Here is a 19,603-nt window from a genome sequence, read left to right on the forward strand (position 1 = left end):
GCAGGGGCGCGCGCCCGCGGAGGTTAGCCGCAGCACCGCCCCTCTCCTTCGCGCGTGCGCTCCGGCGCCGTTGCCGTGGTAACGGGACGCGGCGCCAGGAGCAGGGGAGGGCCGAGCGCCGGTGGCCGTTATGTCCGAGATACTGTGCGAGTGGCTGAACGAGGAGGTGAAGCTCTCCCGGAGCGTGGGTGAGTGGCAGCCTCGCTGCCTCGGGAGGGGGCAGAGGCTTGCGGGGCCGCAGGGCTGACTGTCAGCCCGGGGCATCCCGCGAGGCTCCCAGTCGAGTGAGTAGGTGAAGCTCACGTTGCAAAATAACTACTCTGAAAGCAGATTTACTTGTAGCTTACAAACTACTCACTGGTACACTCACGTCACAAGAAATAATAAAGAGTTTTGTTAAAATTAATGTCCAAATTCCTTTAATGGTCTTATTTTTTGTGGAAAAAACTCACAGTTCCAGGATCACTTTCAGAAGAATTTTCTACTGGCTACCTCCTCGGAGAACTTCTGCACAAGTACGGTCTTCAAGATGACTTTAATAAATTTTCACAGAGCAGGTTGGTACTTGTGGATAACATGTTTCTTACAGAAATTAGGCAAAATATTTATTTCTCCTTCAGAAATATCTGTTTTTTGTGATCGAAGTGCAGGACTCAGCACTCAGTCTTGTTGAAGCTTGTACAAGTGGCCTCAGCCCAATAGTCGGCCTATCTAGCCTACCCTCTGGGAGATCAGTACTTCCTCCCACCTTGGTGTCATCTGAAAAATTTCTGAGTGTGCACTCAATTCCCTCTTCAAGATCGTCAGTAAAGATATTAAACAGGGCTGGCCGTAGTACTGACCCCTGGGGAGCATTGTCTGTGATCAGTCACCTGCTGGGTTAAACTCTATTCACCAAGAAACAAGGCAAGAAGTATTATGGGGACAGTAATGAACTCTGGGTCTATTTCCTGTAGGGATATGGTAAACTCTGTGTTACTAGAAGATCTTTAAATTAAAATTCAACATTTCTGTAGAATTATGCTATAACTCATCCCTTTGTACTCAGTACTGTTGAGGCCGCACCTCAAGTATTGCGTTCAGTTTTGGGCCCTTTTCTGCAAGAAAGACATTGAGGCCCTGGAACGTGTCCAGAGAAGGTCAACAAAACTGGTAGGGGTCTAGAGCACAAGTCTTACAAGGAGCAGTTTGTAAGGGGGCAATTGGGATTGTTTAGTCTGGAGAAGAGGAGGCTCAGGGGAGACCTCATTGCACTCTACAACTTCCTAAAGGGAGGTTGTGATGAGGAGGGGTTTGGCCTCTTCTTCCAGGCAACAAACAGGACCTGAGGAAATGGCCATAAGTTGTGTCAGAGGAGGTTTAGATTAGACATAAGGAAAACCTTTTCCTCTCAGAGAGTGGTCAGGCACTGGAATGGCTGCCCAGGGAGGTGGTGAAGTCACCATCCCTGGCAGCGTTCAAGAGGCGTCTGGACAAGGAGCTGCGAGATATGGTTTAGTTTGTGGTAGCAATGGTAATGGAAGGATGGTTGGACTAGATGATCTTGCAGGTTGTTTTCAACCTTGTGATTCTATGATTCTATGAATCTATTAATCTGTGAACTCTACTGGCCTTAAAAGATTATTGGTTCATGTAAAGGAATTATTGTGAAGTTATGGAACAGTATAGAAAGCATAATGTTCTGAGTCAGCTAGTAGTTATTGATCTGTTGATTGAATTTGATAATATATTAATTATGAAATATCAATAATTTATTATTATTATTTTTTGGCCTGTATATCTGCTGATCCCAAATGATTCCACAGGATAGTCCGCACGTCAAGAGAAGCACTAATCTGTGATCCACTGTTTTGGTTTTAAACATAATTTTTTCTCATTGGAACTATAGTCTTTATTTTTCAACACTATTCCAAGTCATCAAGGTGTTGTGAGAGTTGTTAGATTATATAGGCTTCATTTTTTTCTTTCTGTTTTTAATTTAATTTCATATATTTTAACTGCTTAGATCTTTCTTCTAATTATTTGTGCTTTTTTGTGAATGATATGCTTTTAGCTACAATTTGGAGTAAGACTTTGCTGTCAGGTGCTTTCTTTGTGTGCATGCATCAAGATTTACATAATGCAGTGTGTCTTCTATTTGTTTTCCAAGAGTTATGCCTAGCAGACCAACTTATTTGTAGGTATTACAGTATAAAATATAAGTTGAAACGTATTATTTCACTCCAGGGAAGTCCACTGTGGTTTTTTAACCCCTCCTATCTTGAGATAAATGTAATGACCATGCTTATTGCAGTGAGTTGAAATTGAAAGAATGTTTAAATTTTGATTTTTGGATTATTTTTGTTTTTTAATCACATAGGGCTGCAAATGCAAAGCTTAACAATTTTTCTCTCCTGGAGCCCACGCTTCACCTGCTTGGAGTACAGTTTAATGAGAACGTGGCCCACAGCATCATGATAGGAAAGCATGGGGCTGCAACAAAGCTTTTATATGAATTGTACATTGCTTTAGAAAAAAAAAGAAAAACAAAGCTCACTGGAGTAGCTATGGAAGCAATGAGACCTGCAGTACCTGCAAGGCTCAAGACTATTGGAAGTGTTTCATTTCGAGAGGTATTTAACTATGCCTATTTTGTATAATTACATAGGGAAAAATGCCACATTTACTAAGGCCTCTCAAGCATGTCGTGTGTTTCCCTGCCTACTTTTAAAAGCTCTCCTGTTCAAAATCCTTTGCCATATATAGAAATTGGGATTACTTGGTTTGTCTGTGATTCTTGAGGATAATATCTGTCCTGTGTTCCTTTATTCTGGCTTGCTCCATGGTCTGTTACCTGCTCTGTTTCTTTTTCCAGCTTTAAAATATGAATAGCAGCGAAGACTAGTAGTGGTTCAGTGGCTTCTGTTATACTTATTTGATCAGTATGGATTGCAGACTGCATTATACTTAGTTATAAATGTTTCCTGAAGGAAAAATTAGTCTGTATTAAGCTTTGTGCTGCAGTGGATTGATATCTTCGGTTATATATCTCCCCATATATTTGTACTAGACTCTATCTGTCAAATAACTGAACATGCTGAATACTGCAAAGAGGAAAAAGTAAATGGGAAAGAGAGTATCTAAAGATCTGTTAGTGACATTCGTCTCTTAAACAGTAATGTTCAGCATGTGCAAACCATAATCTTTTACCTGTTCATCTTACTAAGATGAACAATCTTTAAGAAGCTATGCATCATGAACCAAATTGAGCTGAGTAAATTTCTACATATTTCCTGGCACACATCCTAGCAAATAGTTTACAAATATGAACTTCACTGACAAATGCAGAGATAGCACCAAACAACCAAGATACCCCTTCACCCTCTATGGATAGCTTCTATGGAAGCAACTGAGAACTCTGAATAGATGTGTTCAACACACAACAGTTGAGGTTGGAAGGGATCTGTAGAGGACTCATAATCCAGCTACCTTACTGCTCTATGCAGAGTCAAATAGGTCAGGTTGCTCAGGACCTTCTCCAGTTCAGTTTTGAATACCTTCGAAGATGGAGACTTCACAGTGTTTCTAGGCAAGTTGTTGAGAACCATTTTCATAAAAAAAAAAAAAAAAACAACTTATGTTTAAGTCAGATTTCTTGAATTTTCATCTAACATTGTTCAAGTTCAGTTCTGCATGTTCTTCTCAATATAACTAGTCCTTTCTTTGAAAAATATTCGACCAAGTTTAGTTGTTGTTCTGTGTACATTATCACGGGACAACAGTTTAAAATGACTACTGAAAAATTTTTGTATTTAAAAGCTATCTTTGTTACTATTTCTGACTCTATTATTGTGACATTTAATTCTAGCGTTTGAAATCTTTAACATCACATCAGGCTGATTTGCAACCACGGCAGGTTTCAGATCATTTTGAAATGAAATCTAAGACAATAGAAGATAAAATAGCTCATATACATATTTCTGAACAACAGAAATCTCAAAAGCTTCAAGAGGAACAAAGAGCCCAAGACACTGAAAAGGTGAGTGCTTACATATTACTGAGTCTTCTGGGGAAGTATTTTCATAAGGTCATGTACATAATTCTCTGCTGCACCATTATGTTTGTAAAAGAAAAAATAATGAAGAAAGGGGGTCTACTTGATAAGCTTGAATGTTTAGATAAAAGCCAACCTATTGTTAGAAGATTCTTAATATCAATATTTAAAAATCTCATACTTAAAATTGACTGTTTGCATGTCACAATTTCACAGCTGGATGTATTTAACGTGTACTTGTAAAAGAGGCTTGTGATGTACTTAATTTTTGAACAAAAGAATCAAGAAAAAAGACATGAGGAAGGGGGCCTGTAGAAGTAAAGGCCTCTGTCCATCCAGCTGTGTGTAGTTCTGTTGATTAAGTCAAGAAAAGGAACTAATATCTTCAGCATATGGAAACAGTCATCCAAAAGTACAAGTTGTAGTTTATATAGAAGAACTGGCTGTCAAATGAAAATTAAATTGACTAATTTGAGATCACAGAATCATAGAATCGTAGGGGCTGGAAGGGACCTCCAGAGATCATCAAGTCCAAGCCCCTGCCAAAGCAGGTTCCCTACACCAGGTCGCACAAGTAGGTGTCCAGGCGGGTCTTGAATATCTCCAGAGAAGGAGACTCCATGTCCTCCGTGGGCAGCCTGTTCCAGAGCTCTGTCACCTTCACCGTAAAGAAGTTCTTGCACAGATTTGTGGAACTTCCTATGCTGCATATGTAATTTGTATTACTAGAATCACAGAATGATAGAATATCCAGATTTGAAAGTGTCTCAAAAGGGTCCTAGAGTTCAACTTCTGGCTCCACACAGGGCAAGCCAAAATTGAAGGCCTTTGCTTGAGAGTGTTGCCCCAGCACTCCTTGAACTCTGGCAGCATGATGCCATGACTACTGTACTGGGAGCTCTGGTCCCTGACCTCTGCATTCATAAAGAAGCTGTAAGCCACATGAGGCCTATCCTCAGTCTACTCTTCTCTGAGTTGAACAGACTATGGGACTTCAGCCACTCCCCTTATGTCTTGCCCTCAAGACCTTTCCCCATCATCTTAGCTGCCTTTGGATGCTTTCTAATAGTTTTACATTCTTGTATTGCGGTGCCCAGAACGACACCAAGTGCTAGAGTTGAAGCTGCTCAGTACAGAGCAGAGTGGGACAACCCTTCCCCTTGCTCGGTGCCAGTGCTGGGCCTGGGGCACCCCATGGTATGGTCAGCCCTTTAGGCTTCAGGGAACACTATTGACTAAGCTTCAACTTGCCATCAGCCAGATCCCTCAGATACCTTTTCACAGGGAACCTAATTAAGAGAGTTGTTTTGTTTGTTTAGATGCTCTGTTGCCACTACAAGAAAAAGATTTCAAAAATAAAATGAATTTTCATGTATCTACACAAGAAAATGTGAGCAATATCCCAAAACCTTTTCATAGTAAATTTTTGAAATAATAAAAAATCCTTTTACAGTTTATATTTACTTTTTAACTTTCTTTGAATCTTTATAGGGAAATGCTTTTTCAACACAATTCTGTTTTTACTGTCACGTACCTGTAGTGCAATTTAGCAGTACATGCAATTTTTGTACTTGATCACCTAAGACTCAGAGTTGATACCTTATAGTATGTATGTTTCTTAGTTTCTGATATGAATTCTACCTGAAACAAGGGCTAGCATTTAATACAACCTCTCAAATGACTCTTAGGCACTGAATGCAAACTGCTTTTCTTTACAGATGTGCTTCTGCTATACCACACTCTTTCTTAACACAAAGAGAATAACTAGAATAGAATAGAGAATAGTTCAGCTGGAAAGGACTTACAGAGATCATCTGGTCCACCTGCATGGATGTGCCATTTTTTTATACTTGTACTTTAAGACAAAATGAAGCCAACAAGCCTCATTTAAGAAAAAGAAATCGTTTGATCAAGCCTTTTTTTTTTTTTTTTTTACTTCAATGATGTTTCTTCATTATGAGTCAGTTACATTAGTTACATTTACTTCATAGATAAATAGATGGTATATTAGAAGTATATGGCATACATAGTTTCAAATCAAGTATCTGAACACATGATGTTGAATATTCAGCATCGCATAGGAAGAAGACAAAATGAAATAATGGCCCAGATTCAAGCAGCTGTTATACGGGTTCCAAAGCCATCACTAAGCCACACCTTAAAAGCTAATGAAGCGAAAAAATTGCTAAAGAAGAAAAGAGAAGTGGAGGTAACTGTATTTTGTTAAAAGTAGTTGTATGAATTTGGAAAAGGTTAGTTTTTTAGGAGCATTTACAGTTAATAATTCTGTACTTGTATCACCTACTGTAATTCTTAAAATTACACAGTAGCCTCAGTCAGTGAAAATTTTGCAAAATACGTTTCTGACATTTGTTACATAGGAAAATTTTGTTTTGATGGAAGAGAAAGTTGCTACTGAATAAACTGAAACATTATTTTAAAAATAGAGCATATAAACAGAGTTAATTTAGTAATTATTAGGGACTAATTCAAGGTACTAAAACTAAAGCAGAACATAGCACAGAATATCTTGTTTCAAAAATCCCTGATTAGAGAAAATATATGAATTGCTAGAGTCCAATGTAAGTTGACTTTACCCTGTAAATGGACTGCAAGAACAGAATTTTGTATGGTGACCATAGGTATGGCTAGTATAAGGGGGAATTAAATGGAAATGGAAAGTAGGAGAAGGAAACAGCTTTGCCTTTCTTTTTATCTATCTAATGCTTAATATGTTTTCAGTGTAAACTTTTTTCTCTTGAACTAACATGATGCCAAACTAATTCTCTATTACTTAATCTGTGAATAGTTGAAGCTCCCTTATGATGCTTTGTAAAGAGAAAAGAAGCATTAAATTTTGTGTTATTTCTTTAGGACACTTACAAGGAGATTAACAAGTTTGAGAAGTCCATTGTAGGAAATGCTTTTGAAGTACACAGCCAAGTCACTGATAGGTAATATTTGAGTATTAGATTGTTAAACTTAGACAGAACCTTAACTGTAAGTGCCTGCTATCTATGCAGACAGCTACTTGAAGAAACTATAAGGTCTTTCTTTGCTTAAACTAATTCTCCTGTGAGAGATTTTTTATACTCCTGCTAGTGCTGCAACTACTCAAGCTCCACCTTCTGATGTTACAATGTTTTAACCTATAATTTTTGTAGGAATAGCTTAACCTTCCTTCTGTCCTTTTTAACATTTATATGGCAATAAAGGACATGAAGTGCATCTGTTTATTACAATCATTGAGTCTATAATATCAGATGTGCAGAGAGTAGGGAATCGTTTTGGATGTATATAGGTCAACCTGAAAGCAATGCCTCCTATTTCTTTTTGGGGAAACTACAACAAAGAGCATGATAATACTATCTGATAGAGCAAACTCTCAGCTGCTGTTTTTCAACACAGTCTCCACCATTCACCTATGGATTTCTGCCAGTGATCAACAAGAGACTGCATGCTGTGTTTGTAAAAATCTGCACCAGCAGAAGTGACCCACTGCCACCACTGCTGAAATGCAGCACCTGCTGCCTTACTGTGCCCACTGTTCTGTCTCTATACAAGTTAAGCAAACTTTGATGGATGTCAATTAGTGCATTTTTTTTTCCGCATTGGGGAATTGAATTATATCTTTGTTTCATATATACTTCCATGTCAGATGCCATTTTGCCAGATTGCTCCTCTGCTGCTATCTGTCACATGACTACAAAATGTGAATATAGTGACATTGTCAACCAACACAATAAAGCAGAAGGCATTACTTTCAGAACAGCCCTCGTAGATATGTGGTAATACATTTCAAAATAAACTTTTTCCTTAGAGTTTTATTGTACAAACAGCAAATGTAGATAGAATAACCATTCTATCACCTTTAGTGGTACGTATACCATATTCTGAGAAGATGGTATACAGCTGGGAATACTTCTGTACAAAAGCAAAACCTGATTTATAACTATGAGAGAAAGTGCATTCAGAGTGTATGGATATATTTAAAGAGTAACCTATCTTGATTTGATATTCTGCAAATGATCCTAATTTTGTATTTCTGCAGAACTTGTTTTTTATATTAAATATTGGCAAAGGAACAAATTGACAATTAGTTATGTAAGGACTGGAGCTCTCCTCTGGTCTCAGCAGTGACTGGTGGGTGCACAAGAGCATCAAGGAGTAATCTCAATACTCACTAACTTTACTATTCAAGATAATTCTGTTGTGCATATGTTAGATTTGTGCTCAACTTCATGAAAATATCTCTATAAAACCGTAAGTTCTATAAAGCCAGTGAACTTCTATTCAATCTTTTTTATCAGTGAAATACAAGAATCGTTGCAAACACAGAAGTTGCAAGAAATAACCCTAGAAACTACAGCACAGGCAGCAACTGAGCTATTACCTACTTATTCAGATGATGAGTATGTAAGAAAAATTCAAAAACATTCGGAGGAAGATATATTTGCTAGAGAACAACGAGAAAAGAGACGTCGTAAAATGTTAATGGAACAGTTAATAGCACATGAAACAGAAGAGGTGAGAGAAGTATAACACATACACAATTAGTAACTTAAATATTTGTTTGCAAGTATAACTCAACACTGTTTAGGAGGGTTTAATAACATTTGGAAGGTAGAAAAGGTGGTATATATACTTTTTCTCTGAAAAGAACTTTTATGCCTTGTTTTTCCTTGGAAAAAGAAAAAAGAAAGGAAAAGGTTTTCAATTCCTTCTTACTATATTTGTGCAATACTTTATCCTTGTAAAACATAAAGCCTCAAATGAAAACAGAACTAAGATGATTAAAAATCACTTGTAGATCTGCCTGCTATTTTCCTCAAAACAATAATAACATTTGAACTTTAAATTATCATTATGTTTACTGGGACTGAAGAAGGTACACATTAAAAAACAACAAATATGACATTACTCACTTTAAAACCTGTATTTGCAAATGTGTAATGTAATATTTTTGTCTTGACTGTATGACTTCTGAAATGGTTGTGCAATGGGATGTTTTATATACTCATGTTGCACACCAGAGCTTTGATTTCTGGCATATTATAGAATAGAATGTGTTTCCTGGGAAGATGTCTCCACTCTGTCAAAAAATGGCTGTTGCAGATTATTTCATTTGAATCTTGTCCTGCATTGGGTTAGACATATAGAAGTCACAGTACTTCTCAGTATCTCTTGCACACTCATGTTCTGCAAAAAACTAAGAACACCTGTAATGGCTTAGACTAAGAATCTATTCACACATGTTATCTTTGAACTCTCAGAGACAGAGATTCTAGAGAATGTTCTTTCTAATATGCATAGGTCATGAAGAAATTTTGCCACCCTTGTTGACTGAAATCACTGTAGTGCCAAAACTTCCATCAGCTGTCACAGCCCCAGTACAACCCTAGTAACCTAATGGTTCTGAGATGGTTCTGATAACCACTGACATTTGCTAAGTACAGCCTTAAACCAGCAAAGTGAGCCAGAGCTATCCTGATGAGACAACTAGTCCACCTCTCGTTGCAGTATAAACTTTGCTAGTTTGATTTGAAGGAGGTGCTGCAATTTGCTTATTACAAGACTGTCTCCAGTAGGGCTCCAAAGCGGGACAAAGGTAACGATACTGTCCCTAACTTCCTGATAATTAAATTATTGCTGATATAGAGACAGTAACAGTCATAGACTGCAGGAATTAGAAGGAAAGTGAACAGTTGACCAAAACAGTAGCCTGATCAGCTAAAAGAATCTATTGTCACTTTTGTTTCATGAGAGGAAGAAGTAACTAGTTGGAATTCTGTGAAAGTTCAGAAATGACATACAGCTTGATTTAGAGAAGTGTGAAGTAATTTGTTTTTTTTCTTTCTTTTGTTAAAGATTATTAAAAAAAATACACAAAGTAGTTGAAAAATACTTTAAATATTCAACCAAAAAAGATTTGCAAGCTGAAACTGTGGTCATTGAAGTCAGAATTTCAACTATAACACATAAAAATTGAACACAGGCCATCAGATCATCTAGAGTCATGTATTTGATATAATTCATTAAGACGTGTACTTTACGTCTTCAGAGTGCTCCAGTGGTTTTTCATGTCCATACCTATAAATCTCTTCTAAAATAATCTTGTTCCAATTTTCTTGGTACATTGTGAACTCCAGTAGAAATCTGAGCCTGGGAGCAAGAATCTTAAAAATTACACGGTGTTCCTTTCAGTGGAGTATGTTATGATACCAATCAGATTTTTACAGGCAGGAAATAGAAGTGTTTGAGAGTAACATAGTTTCATCTTACCTGGATCTTTAATTTGCACCATTTCAACTAACTATTGTTAAAAGTACTCATTATTTTTAAATGCTTTGTTTAGATCTTCTCTTTGAATTTCAAAAGCTATCAGGAAATTACTGTCAGCAATATATTGAGAAGAAGGAAATGGGAGAGGAAGTTAATTTTTACTAGATTATTTCTTGTCAACCAAATAGATTTATGTATGCAAAGTGGTAAGATATGGTCATAAATCTTATGAGAACACAACAAGACAGAATAGTTTCATTTGTGATTAAATTAAACTGGGAAAGGATAATTTAACACAGTAATGCATGTATGAGCATGAAACATAAACACAACATTAATGTTTGACCACTGGATGCCACTGTTGTTTCAAGTAGGTTTAAAAAAAAGTGCATTGTTTTTTAGAAAAAATTTAAATAGTTTCTAACAGATCTCATTTACAATATTTATTAGTTCTTCAGACATATCAGAACCCTCTATGGAGAAGTAGATGTAAAATATTAGATACAAAAATGAAACTACCATTTTTGTTTTGTCTCCTAGTACACTCAGAAGTTTTGAAGCTTTTCAGCCTTAGTTTTGTCACTGTTTGCATGTAAGGTACCACTGCTTTATTCCCTCCATCCAATAAGAACTGTTTTGAAATTATGTTTGATGTTATGAATTGTAGTATCGCTGTCTGCAGATAATTAAGAGACGTGGATGTGACTTTAAGGGACATGGTTTAGTGATGGATCTTAGTAGGTCAGGCTAATGGTTGGTCTTCATGATCTTGAAAGTCTTTTCCAGCTTAGACAATTCCATGATTCCATGTTTCTAATTTATACTCTGATCTAATTCACTTTTCAGATTTTTTTATTCCTTAAACATTTCCTGCTGACACTTTCCAAGCCTACTCCTTGTGTCAAAATATTTGATTATTTAGAATAATATCAAAATTCTCTACTCTCCAGTTAGCAAATAATCTTCCTTTTTCATTTATAAAGAACATATACTAGTAGATAAGGTGCTTTGATTTCTCATTGGACCCATCACTTTGCACCGTAGAGTTGATGGATGGCTTCTTCAATCCTTTATAAATTAGAATTTAAGCATCCATCTCTCTCAAGTGGAGCACTTCTTGAGGGAGTAGTAATCCATGGCTAGGGATAAACAGCTGTCACTAAAGAAAAACAATTCAGAAAAGTCTGCACAACTTCTTTTTTGAAATCTTAATGAAGTATTGAGTCAGAAGAAGCAGTGGGTAGAACTGAGGCAGCATGATGTCTCCTTTTATTGCCTGGATTTGATGAATATAGAAGACAAATGGGCAGATATAAACTATTTGGTAGGCAGTGCTATTGGTTAATTTGCTTACCTGAAATGTATCAAATGACACATAGCATGAATATGAAAATGCAAAGTGCATCTAAAATTGGTTTCCATTTTAGGGTTGCATCTGTGATGATACGAAATGATAATGTACATAATAGTACACTATGAATTAGACTTTCATCTTGCCATAATCTTTGTAGGGGGATAGTCTTTGATGCAGTTGAAACTCTCTGGGATTAAAGCCTGAGATGTCCACATGAAAATTTCTTCTCCATTAAAACTAGTGCATTGTCATGAAATACTGTGACATGGAAGAAGAATGCAAAGCTTACATTCTGTCTAAAGTAGTCAAAGCACTGAGGGATTTTCATATGTGGTTAGTCTTTTCAAGTCATTAGTATTTAATTGGGATATACTTTTTATAACAATTACAATGACAAAGGAACTCAAAAATATGGAAAGTTTTGTTTGAAAAATATTGTTTTCTCTCAGATGTCAACATTAAAGATTTAAATGTATTAAAAAGTTTTTGTTCTTCTTATTGCAATTAAAATTACCCAGTTTTGCTGATTTTTGTTACAAGACATACGGAGTACTTGGTTGCATTGTTTATGAAATATGATAATATGCAACAAAGTTTGAATTTTCATTTGAATTTGAACACTTATATAGTGTGTTCCACCCTCTCTCAAACACTAAAAGCTAATGAAAAATAAACAACATTAAAAAAAATAGAAGTAATACTTTCTTTTGGTTTATTTTTCATTCTACTATTGACTGGCTTTACCCTATTTCTCTGTTCTGAGAAAGATTTCTTGAAATCAGTTTCCAGTTTAGGTCCTCAAATTTGAAATTAAAATTTATAGCAGTTTTTTCTTTACAAAATCAGAATCAGAATTCCAGAGAATCCAAAGTTTTCTCTAAAATTCTGCTATAGGAGTGATATTTAGCAATAGAGTTTGAAAGGCAAGCTAATGCTTTTGATTACATCTCTGAAATAGTTCTGGACACTGAAGATAGTGGAACTAAACTTTAGGTTTCGTTAAGATACTTCAGGTTAGATTAAGCTTTCATTAAGATACCTGTGACAGCATGAAAGAAGTACAGTAGTGAAAAGTTACTATTATATTTTACCAAGAACTTTGAAAAGTAATAATCCACAATCTTCACAGTACATGATGTACACTGACCATGCTTCAAGGAATGGTTCAGAATGCTTTTCTTAAATCATTGACTAAGACATTCTGTATGTGATACTCTGTGCCATTGAGAACTCTGAAACTGTTACCCAGAAGACTTGCATTTTCCTATGTTTGAAATGTTTCCCCAGATTCCCCTGTCTTTGAGGTGGGGGAGATAATTGTCTCAAGAGAAAAGGATGAAGTTCAAACCTGTAGAAGAGTAGACTTATCAAGGGTCTATCAGAGTACGGGTGAGAATCGGAACAGGTGGAAAGCAAGGGTGGATAAGTGAAATGACGACCAATTAATAATTCAAGGAATGGATCTATATTTCCATTCAAAAGGAATTTTTTGAAATATATTGCTATTTCTTTACAGTTGAGTTATTCTGAACAAGTGTAGTTATGCTTGGTGTATCTGTAAGATGTATTCAAAATTCACTTAATTGTTCTACAATTCTTGTACATTTTACATAAACAATACCTGTGAATGCATATGTTATTCTGGATATAGGCATCAAATTAGCAAGTAAATGCTGTTGTATTACTTCATTCATTTTTCTTATGAGATAGTGATGACTTGTCCATGAAATACTTTGTAACCTGTCCTTAATGATATTTTTAAAATATATGTAATTTAGGAGATTTACCAGGAGGAACAACTTATTTACAAGCTCATGAGACAGTCTCAGCAGGAGCGGAGAATTGCTGCTCAACTCATGCATGTTCGACACGAGAAAGAGGTCTTAAAACAAAATAGAATTTTCAGGGAAAAGCAGTATGAAGAAAGACGACTTAAAGAGTTCCAGGAAGCTCTTGACAGAGAGGCGGTAAATATTTATTCCTTGAGTTGCTCTGGGAGCATTACACTATCTACCTGTGGAATTTGCTTTGTCAGCTGTTAGAATTCAGTTTTTCTAGGGACAAAGTTTTTTTCTTTGGGCTTAAAGTTTATTACTAAAAAAAATAATAATAAAAGAATTCATAATCCTGTGACAAACTGCCCAGTGCTATGCCCCCAGCAGGCTATAATGTGTAGAATTGCTACTTTGCTCCTGCCAAAAACAATTACCAGCTTTAAATTCCTTCAGAATCTATAGGTATGGATTACTACATTTTTTTAAGTACAGTTTTGGCCAAAAGAAGTACATCATCACACAAATTACTCATAATTCTCCACCAGGGCAAAAAATCTTTCTCAAAGGTCAAATGGTACCAATAATCTTAAATTATTTGCAGATCAGAATCTGTTGAGTTAAACTGCTTGTCACATGTTCTAAGTATTCCACATCGTTTTCAGTGAAACTCAGCCTTTACCAATGCATCTGCATTGTTGTTCCTTAGGAAGAGTAGACAGCATCATTTTATGTTTCTCTATCTCCTAAGCACTGAATATGTTCTTAATGCATGTCATGAAAGAGGAAATAACATACTTCCTTTATTTCACCATATTTTCCTAGTTAGAAAGCAAAAAAATTGGGAATTACACAATGGATAGAAGTTTTTGGATTTCATTGTATGTTAATGTTCACTGTCTCATCTCTGGTGAGGATCTGTTTTCATTTCTAACCTTAACTGAGCAAGTTCATTTTTTTATCTACAGTTGTGCATTTTTGCAGTTTGATTTTCTTTGCAGTTTCAGATGTACTCTTTAAAAAAATTCTAGGCTCTTGCAAAACAAGAAAAAATTGATCGTGAAGAACAAATTGTCAAGGAAAGAGAGCGTCATGAGAAAATTGCCATTGAAAGAGCTCAGACTCGTTATAAAAAGCATTATTCCATATGTTGGGAAGTGATTGACCAGATTGTTGATTTGTCAACAAAAATAGCAGAATTTCGAGTACTGACAAACAAGTGAGTATAGTAGCTGTTAGGCAAAACTAACAGGTGTTAGGTAGCTGTTAGACTTAATGATTCATGCTGGTTTAAGCACAAGTAATGTTTTATGTGGATGTCCAGAAATCTTGAATGATAGCTTGAATTTCTTAATGTGAAAAAATGAGGATTCACTGATACTGGGCAAACTAGTGCTAAGGCCTTAATTCCTTGAAAATTCAATTAACTTGAACTAGTGGACCCTCATTTCTTATGACTCGTGGAGATACTGACTTTCATTTACATGCAGAAATTCCTTTTTTTTTTTTAAGTTAAAAACTGGAAAGTGCTCATCTCATTTTAAGGTACTCCACTGGCTGAATGTTTACCCAATATAATATAAACAGAATTAATTTTGTAATATACATCAGTCTGCCTATACTGTCTTAAAAGTAATAGCTCAGTCCAAAATATTCTGAGTCCTACGAGCTGTGATTCCCTCTTCTGACATGCCCCAGTGCTGCAGGTTTTCTGAGAAATCCTAAAAAGGCAGTGCACAGCTTCCACATGGCTGCCTTCCATGAGATGGAAGCTTCGGTTCTCAATTGCTCTTGTTCTTTCATTAATATCCAGTGATTAGACTATGGGGTAAAGCCTACAGAATAAGAAAAAGTGTGCCTAAAGTTCCTTGCTTTTGGTGTAATTGTGTACTGAATAATAAAACTGTAACCATATGAAATAGATATGTTTATAGTTCGTGGAAATTACCTATATTTACAGTCAGTAAGTATTTCATGAAATAGTCACTCTAGACACTATTTAATTATTTTTGAACAACAGGTAGGTTATTTAAAGCTGCAATATGCATCTACAGCAATTACTAAAAAAAAGAAAATCTAGTTCTATTCAAAATAGAACATTTTGAGCATTTGTCAAATTTAAACAGTTATAGGATTTAGCATCTGAAGATGTCAGTGTCATGTTTGCGTTTAGCAATACCAATAATTGTTTAATTACTTTTTACTTCATGCAGTTTGTTTTGTTTCAGATGAATATTTTTCCTTTGTAAAGGAAAAGAAAGATTTTAATGGTTGGTACAGTGCTGAATAAATTTTAGCTTCCAGAAAGAAAACAAAAAAAAGTATAGATTTTTTGTGAGGGGAGACTTTAATCCACAGAAGAGAATAGAATTTTGGAGCAATTAATTTAGGTACAGCAAAGCTGTTAAAAACACTGCTGTAATACAAGTAAGCTACCACAGTAAGTGTTTTTATGCTTTTCCCCCTAAAAAGCTGTAGCAATTACAGAAAGCGTTATAAACCATATCTAGTTGAGCATATCCATATTTCGTGATTGTGATTCTTATAAATTTGGGTTCACTGTTCTCAGGTGTCTATCTGCTTTTATTTTTTGTTTTGGAATGCCTTCAGGCTTGTTTCTTTGTTTGTTTTCTACTGCAGCAAAGTTCCATTAAAACTGATCTGTGATTGGAAGGAATTATTTTTTAATGGAAAATCAATATATGAAAAAGCCTCAATTAAACCTTTGCCAAGTGAACCAAGCCCAGAACAACTTACAGAGTTGAATAAAATGGATCTATTAGATGAAAAAGATTATGATGAATACAAGGTACATGAAACAGATAGGCCATAATGGAATATAATATACCTTGATTGTTCATAATTGTAAAAATTTTGTTGTAGTGTTACATTTTCTTCTTTCAGTAGTTTATGACGTCAGAATTTGACATGCATCTTCTTTTCATTACATGAGGTTCTACTGGAAATATATGGCTCTTCTGAATGTTAGTAGCAGCAGAGAGTTGCTGCAATTTTAAAACATTTAAAAATTAATGCTTACATATAACATTAAATGTATTTACCTACTCAGTGTGTAAGATAAACAAGGAAATTACTGTGTGATTAATTTTAGCCAGTTGGAATTTGAAAGTGTGGTTAATGCTACCGCATTTGAAAATGTGAGAAGAGACAGCCAGCAAAAACAAATGAGAAGAAATACAGTATCTGTTATAAAACCTGGTAGTCTTAATCCCAGTAATTTTGAATAAAAGTTTTTTAATGGGAATTATTGATTTGGGTGATCTATTCTCAGACAGCAGCTTTTATAAAAATTAATTTAAGTGGCTAATATTTTAGCAGACCTTCTGTTAGGATACAAAGTACCTTAAAGTATTTCTTCAACTTTATGATACTTTTTATAATTTCAGAAGTGGAAGATGAAGGGTGAATATTGTCCTGTTTTAATTAAAAACTATTGTACAGTATTTTCCAAATTACAATTTAACTGATGGTTTTTTTAGAAAAAAACAAACAACAAACAGCAACAACAACAACAACAAAAACCGAAAAAAAAAACAACCAACCAGAACACCAGTATTTTCAAAAAATCTGTTTAATACATGTAAGTCATTGCAAATAATCTGTCTTTTGAAGTTTTGGGAAATTATAATCACAATATGTTTGTGTTCTTACCAACTCCCTGAATCAACTGGTATATTTTTTTGCAGTGAGTCTGAGTTTTTGTTAGCAGCTGTGGTAAGTGCCTGACAGCTGAGTTATCTTTGGTGTCAATCTTAAAATATGTTTTTCTGATTAATTATAAGCTACTCGTTCATACCATATCAACTCACATAATAAATTTCATAATCACTCTCTTTGGGTGTGGAAAAAAATGGGGAGAAAAAGAAAATTGCTTATTTTCAGTCATATTATTATTTGTATTGCAGAATCTAGTAGTTTTCTTTCAATATAAGTCCAGTAAAGGTGTTAAACATTTACTGACACATTTAAAGCCTCTTTTTCAGTACCAGACTATTGCAAATGTACATCACATACTTATTTTTTTCCAGATGTTATTAATCTTACACTTTTCTGAATGTGTATTAACCAAAAATAATACCTTGTGACTTGTGTAAAATTGTTGGCATCAATCCACGTTCATGTCACCTGAAAACCTAAGTGAATAGATAATATTTTCAAACTATTCTATCTTGAAAGTGTATTGTCCGGGCATTCTGGCAATGTTTATCATGATTTCTTCACCTAAGAAAAAAGCCCAGCACTGGCAGCCTGGCATGTCTCAAGTATGATAAGTTTTTAATAAGAATGCTGAGTTAAAGAAGCATATTTGATAATATAAAAGAAAAAAAGTATGTACTATCAGCCTGTTGCTGATAGTAATTCTGCACTAGAATAAGCCTATATATATTTATATATATTTGAAAACTACCACAACATCAATTATGCCTAATCACTTCATAAATAAATACAATTCATGAAAAAAAAAACCAAACAAAAAAACCCACACTAAACATAAGAGTAGGCAGCACCCAAAATATCAAATAATTTACAGGTTTTTTTTGAGAGCGTTAACCAGGAATTAGGTAACTCTGTCCTGGATACCTGAAAACTTGTTTCTGACAGATAACCTACTTTAACTAAGGACGAGTATGGTCCAGCAATCTTCTGATTAAAAAGACAAGAAATTTGAGAGGTGAATACTTCAAATAAGAAACCCACTCCATTTAGAATTAATTTGTACCAAAGTTGGATAGAATTTTTAAAAATTGATCTCTCCTTTTTTTAAGGAAAATAGTTCAGATAGATCAAGGATTTTAACTTTTTTAAACTAATCTTTTCCACAACTTATTAAGAAGTACACCCTCTGAGATATTTTAAGGAGGAGATATTTTACAACTCAGAAATATTTTTTTCTGCTTTTAGCTGATTAAACATAGGTTGTATTTTCATTTAGAGTAATAGTAAGATACATGAAATTAGTTTACCTAATGCATATATGTTCAAAGTAAACTCTTATTAGAATATATGCTATAAAAATATATAACTTATGATTACAAGGTCTGAAAAATACATATTCTACCTGAAACATGAATGTGTATAATATATTTCTGTAGAACTTTGAATGAAACTACATGTTGCTGTTCATGGTAATTAAATATTTAATTTGTAGAATGATAGAATAGTTTAGATTGAAAGGGATTTTGTGGTCATGTAGTTCAACTTCTTTGCTCAAGTGGATCTCACTTCTGAATAGATTGCTCCTTGTATTTTCTGGTCAGCTATCAAATATTTCCAAGGATAGGGCTCTCTGTGAAACCTTTGCCTGTTCTTATCTATCCTCATAGTGAATTTTTTTCCTCTTCTTTTTTTTTTAAACTTGAAATTCCTTTACTACTACTTTCCTTTACTACAACATTGACTCCATTTACTACTACATTTAGGGTGTACTTTATTGTACAATGACGTGCATCCTAAATGAACCCTAAATGAATCCTAAATGGACAACAAGCCAGAATCTAACTGGGAGTAATAATAACCCACGTATCTAGCAAACAGCTGTCTACAGTTGTGCCATTTAATAACTGAAACAGATCTAGTATTTTCCTGCATACTAAAAGGTTCTTATCATAGCATAAATAGCACATGTCCGTCATACTACTTTCCTAGTGTTATAGGGTGCAGTAATACAGTGGCAGAAGATGTGTTAAATTTTTCTGATTACAAACTTTTATTATCATCTTTCTCCAGCTGCAATTGTCAGTAAAAGCTATATTATGTATATTTTTATATTTTAACTCAACTAGAAGCTTCTAGTGTTTCTTTTAAGGTTTTTAAGATTCTCTCTTGTTGTCACTATTGAATGTATCACCATTGAATGTGTATTAGGGAGATGAATGTATTTTAAATCTTTGTATAAATTTTCAAAGATATGCGTGTTTTACTGCCCCTCATTGGAGTGCTGAATGCTTGGATAATTGGTTTATATTCCAAAAAGGTATAGCTCATTTATTCTGTAGTATTAGTGAGAGGACTTTTTGTCTTTATGGGATTTTAAAAAATTATTCTAGACATCTGTAAAAATGATTGTAGGAGTACTTGTCTCTCACCTAGGTCTTAGTGAATAGCAGTAAAAACTTAATGATTACGACAATTACATCTTTT

General features: G+C 34.9%; 1 protein-coding gene across 1 annotated transcript in view; it reads left to right on the top strand.

The window, feature by feature from the left end:
* Positions 1–35: 35 nt before the first annotated feature.
* SPEF2 (sperm flagellar and cilia associated 2) overlaps positions 36–19,603 on the top strand; it is a 50,257-nt gene continuing 30,689 nt past the window's right edge. Inside the window, 10 exon segments of the mRNA XM_085213965.1 lie at positions 36–188; positions 455–557; positions 2,360–2,612; positions 3,848–4,018; positions 6,105–6,242; positions 6,908–6,987; positions 8,344–8,560; positions 13,448–13,636; positions 14,473–14,660; positions 16,082–16,250. Of these exon segments, the coding sequence (XP_085070091.1) occupies positions 131–188; positions 455–557; positions 2,360–2,612; positions 3,848–4,018; positions 6,105–6,242; positions 6,908–6,987; positions 8,344–8,560; positions 13,448–13,636; positions 14,473–14,660; positions 16,082–16,250 (1,566 nt within the window). The 5' untranslated portion in view covers positions 36–130.

The sequence above is a fragment of the Meleagris gallopavo genome, chromosome Z (assembly GCF_905368555.1).
Source record: "Meleagris gallopavo chromosome Z, MGAL_WU_HG_1.1, whole genome shotgun sequence".
Lineage (NCBI taxonomy): Eukaryota > Metazoa > Chordata > Aves > Galliformes > Phasianidae > Meleagris > Meleagris gallopavo.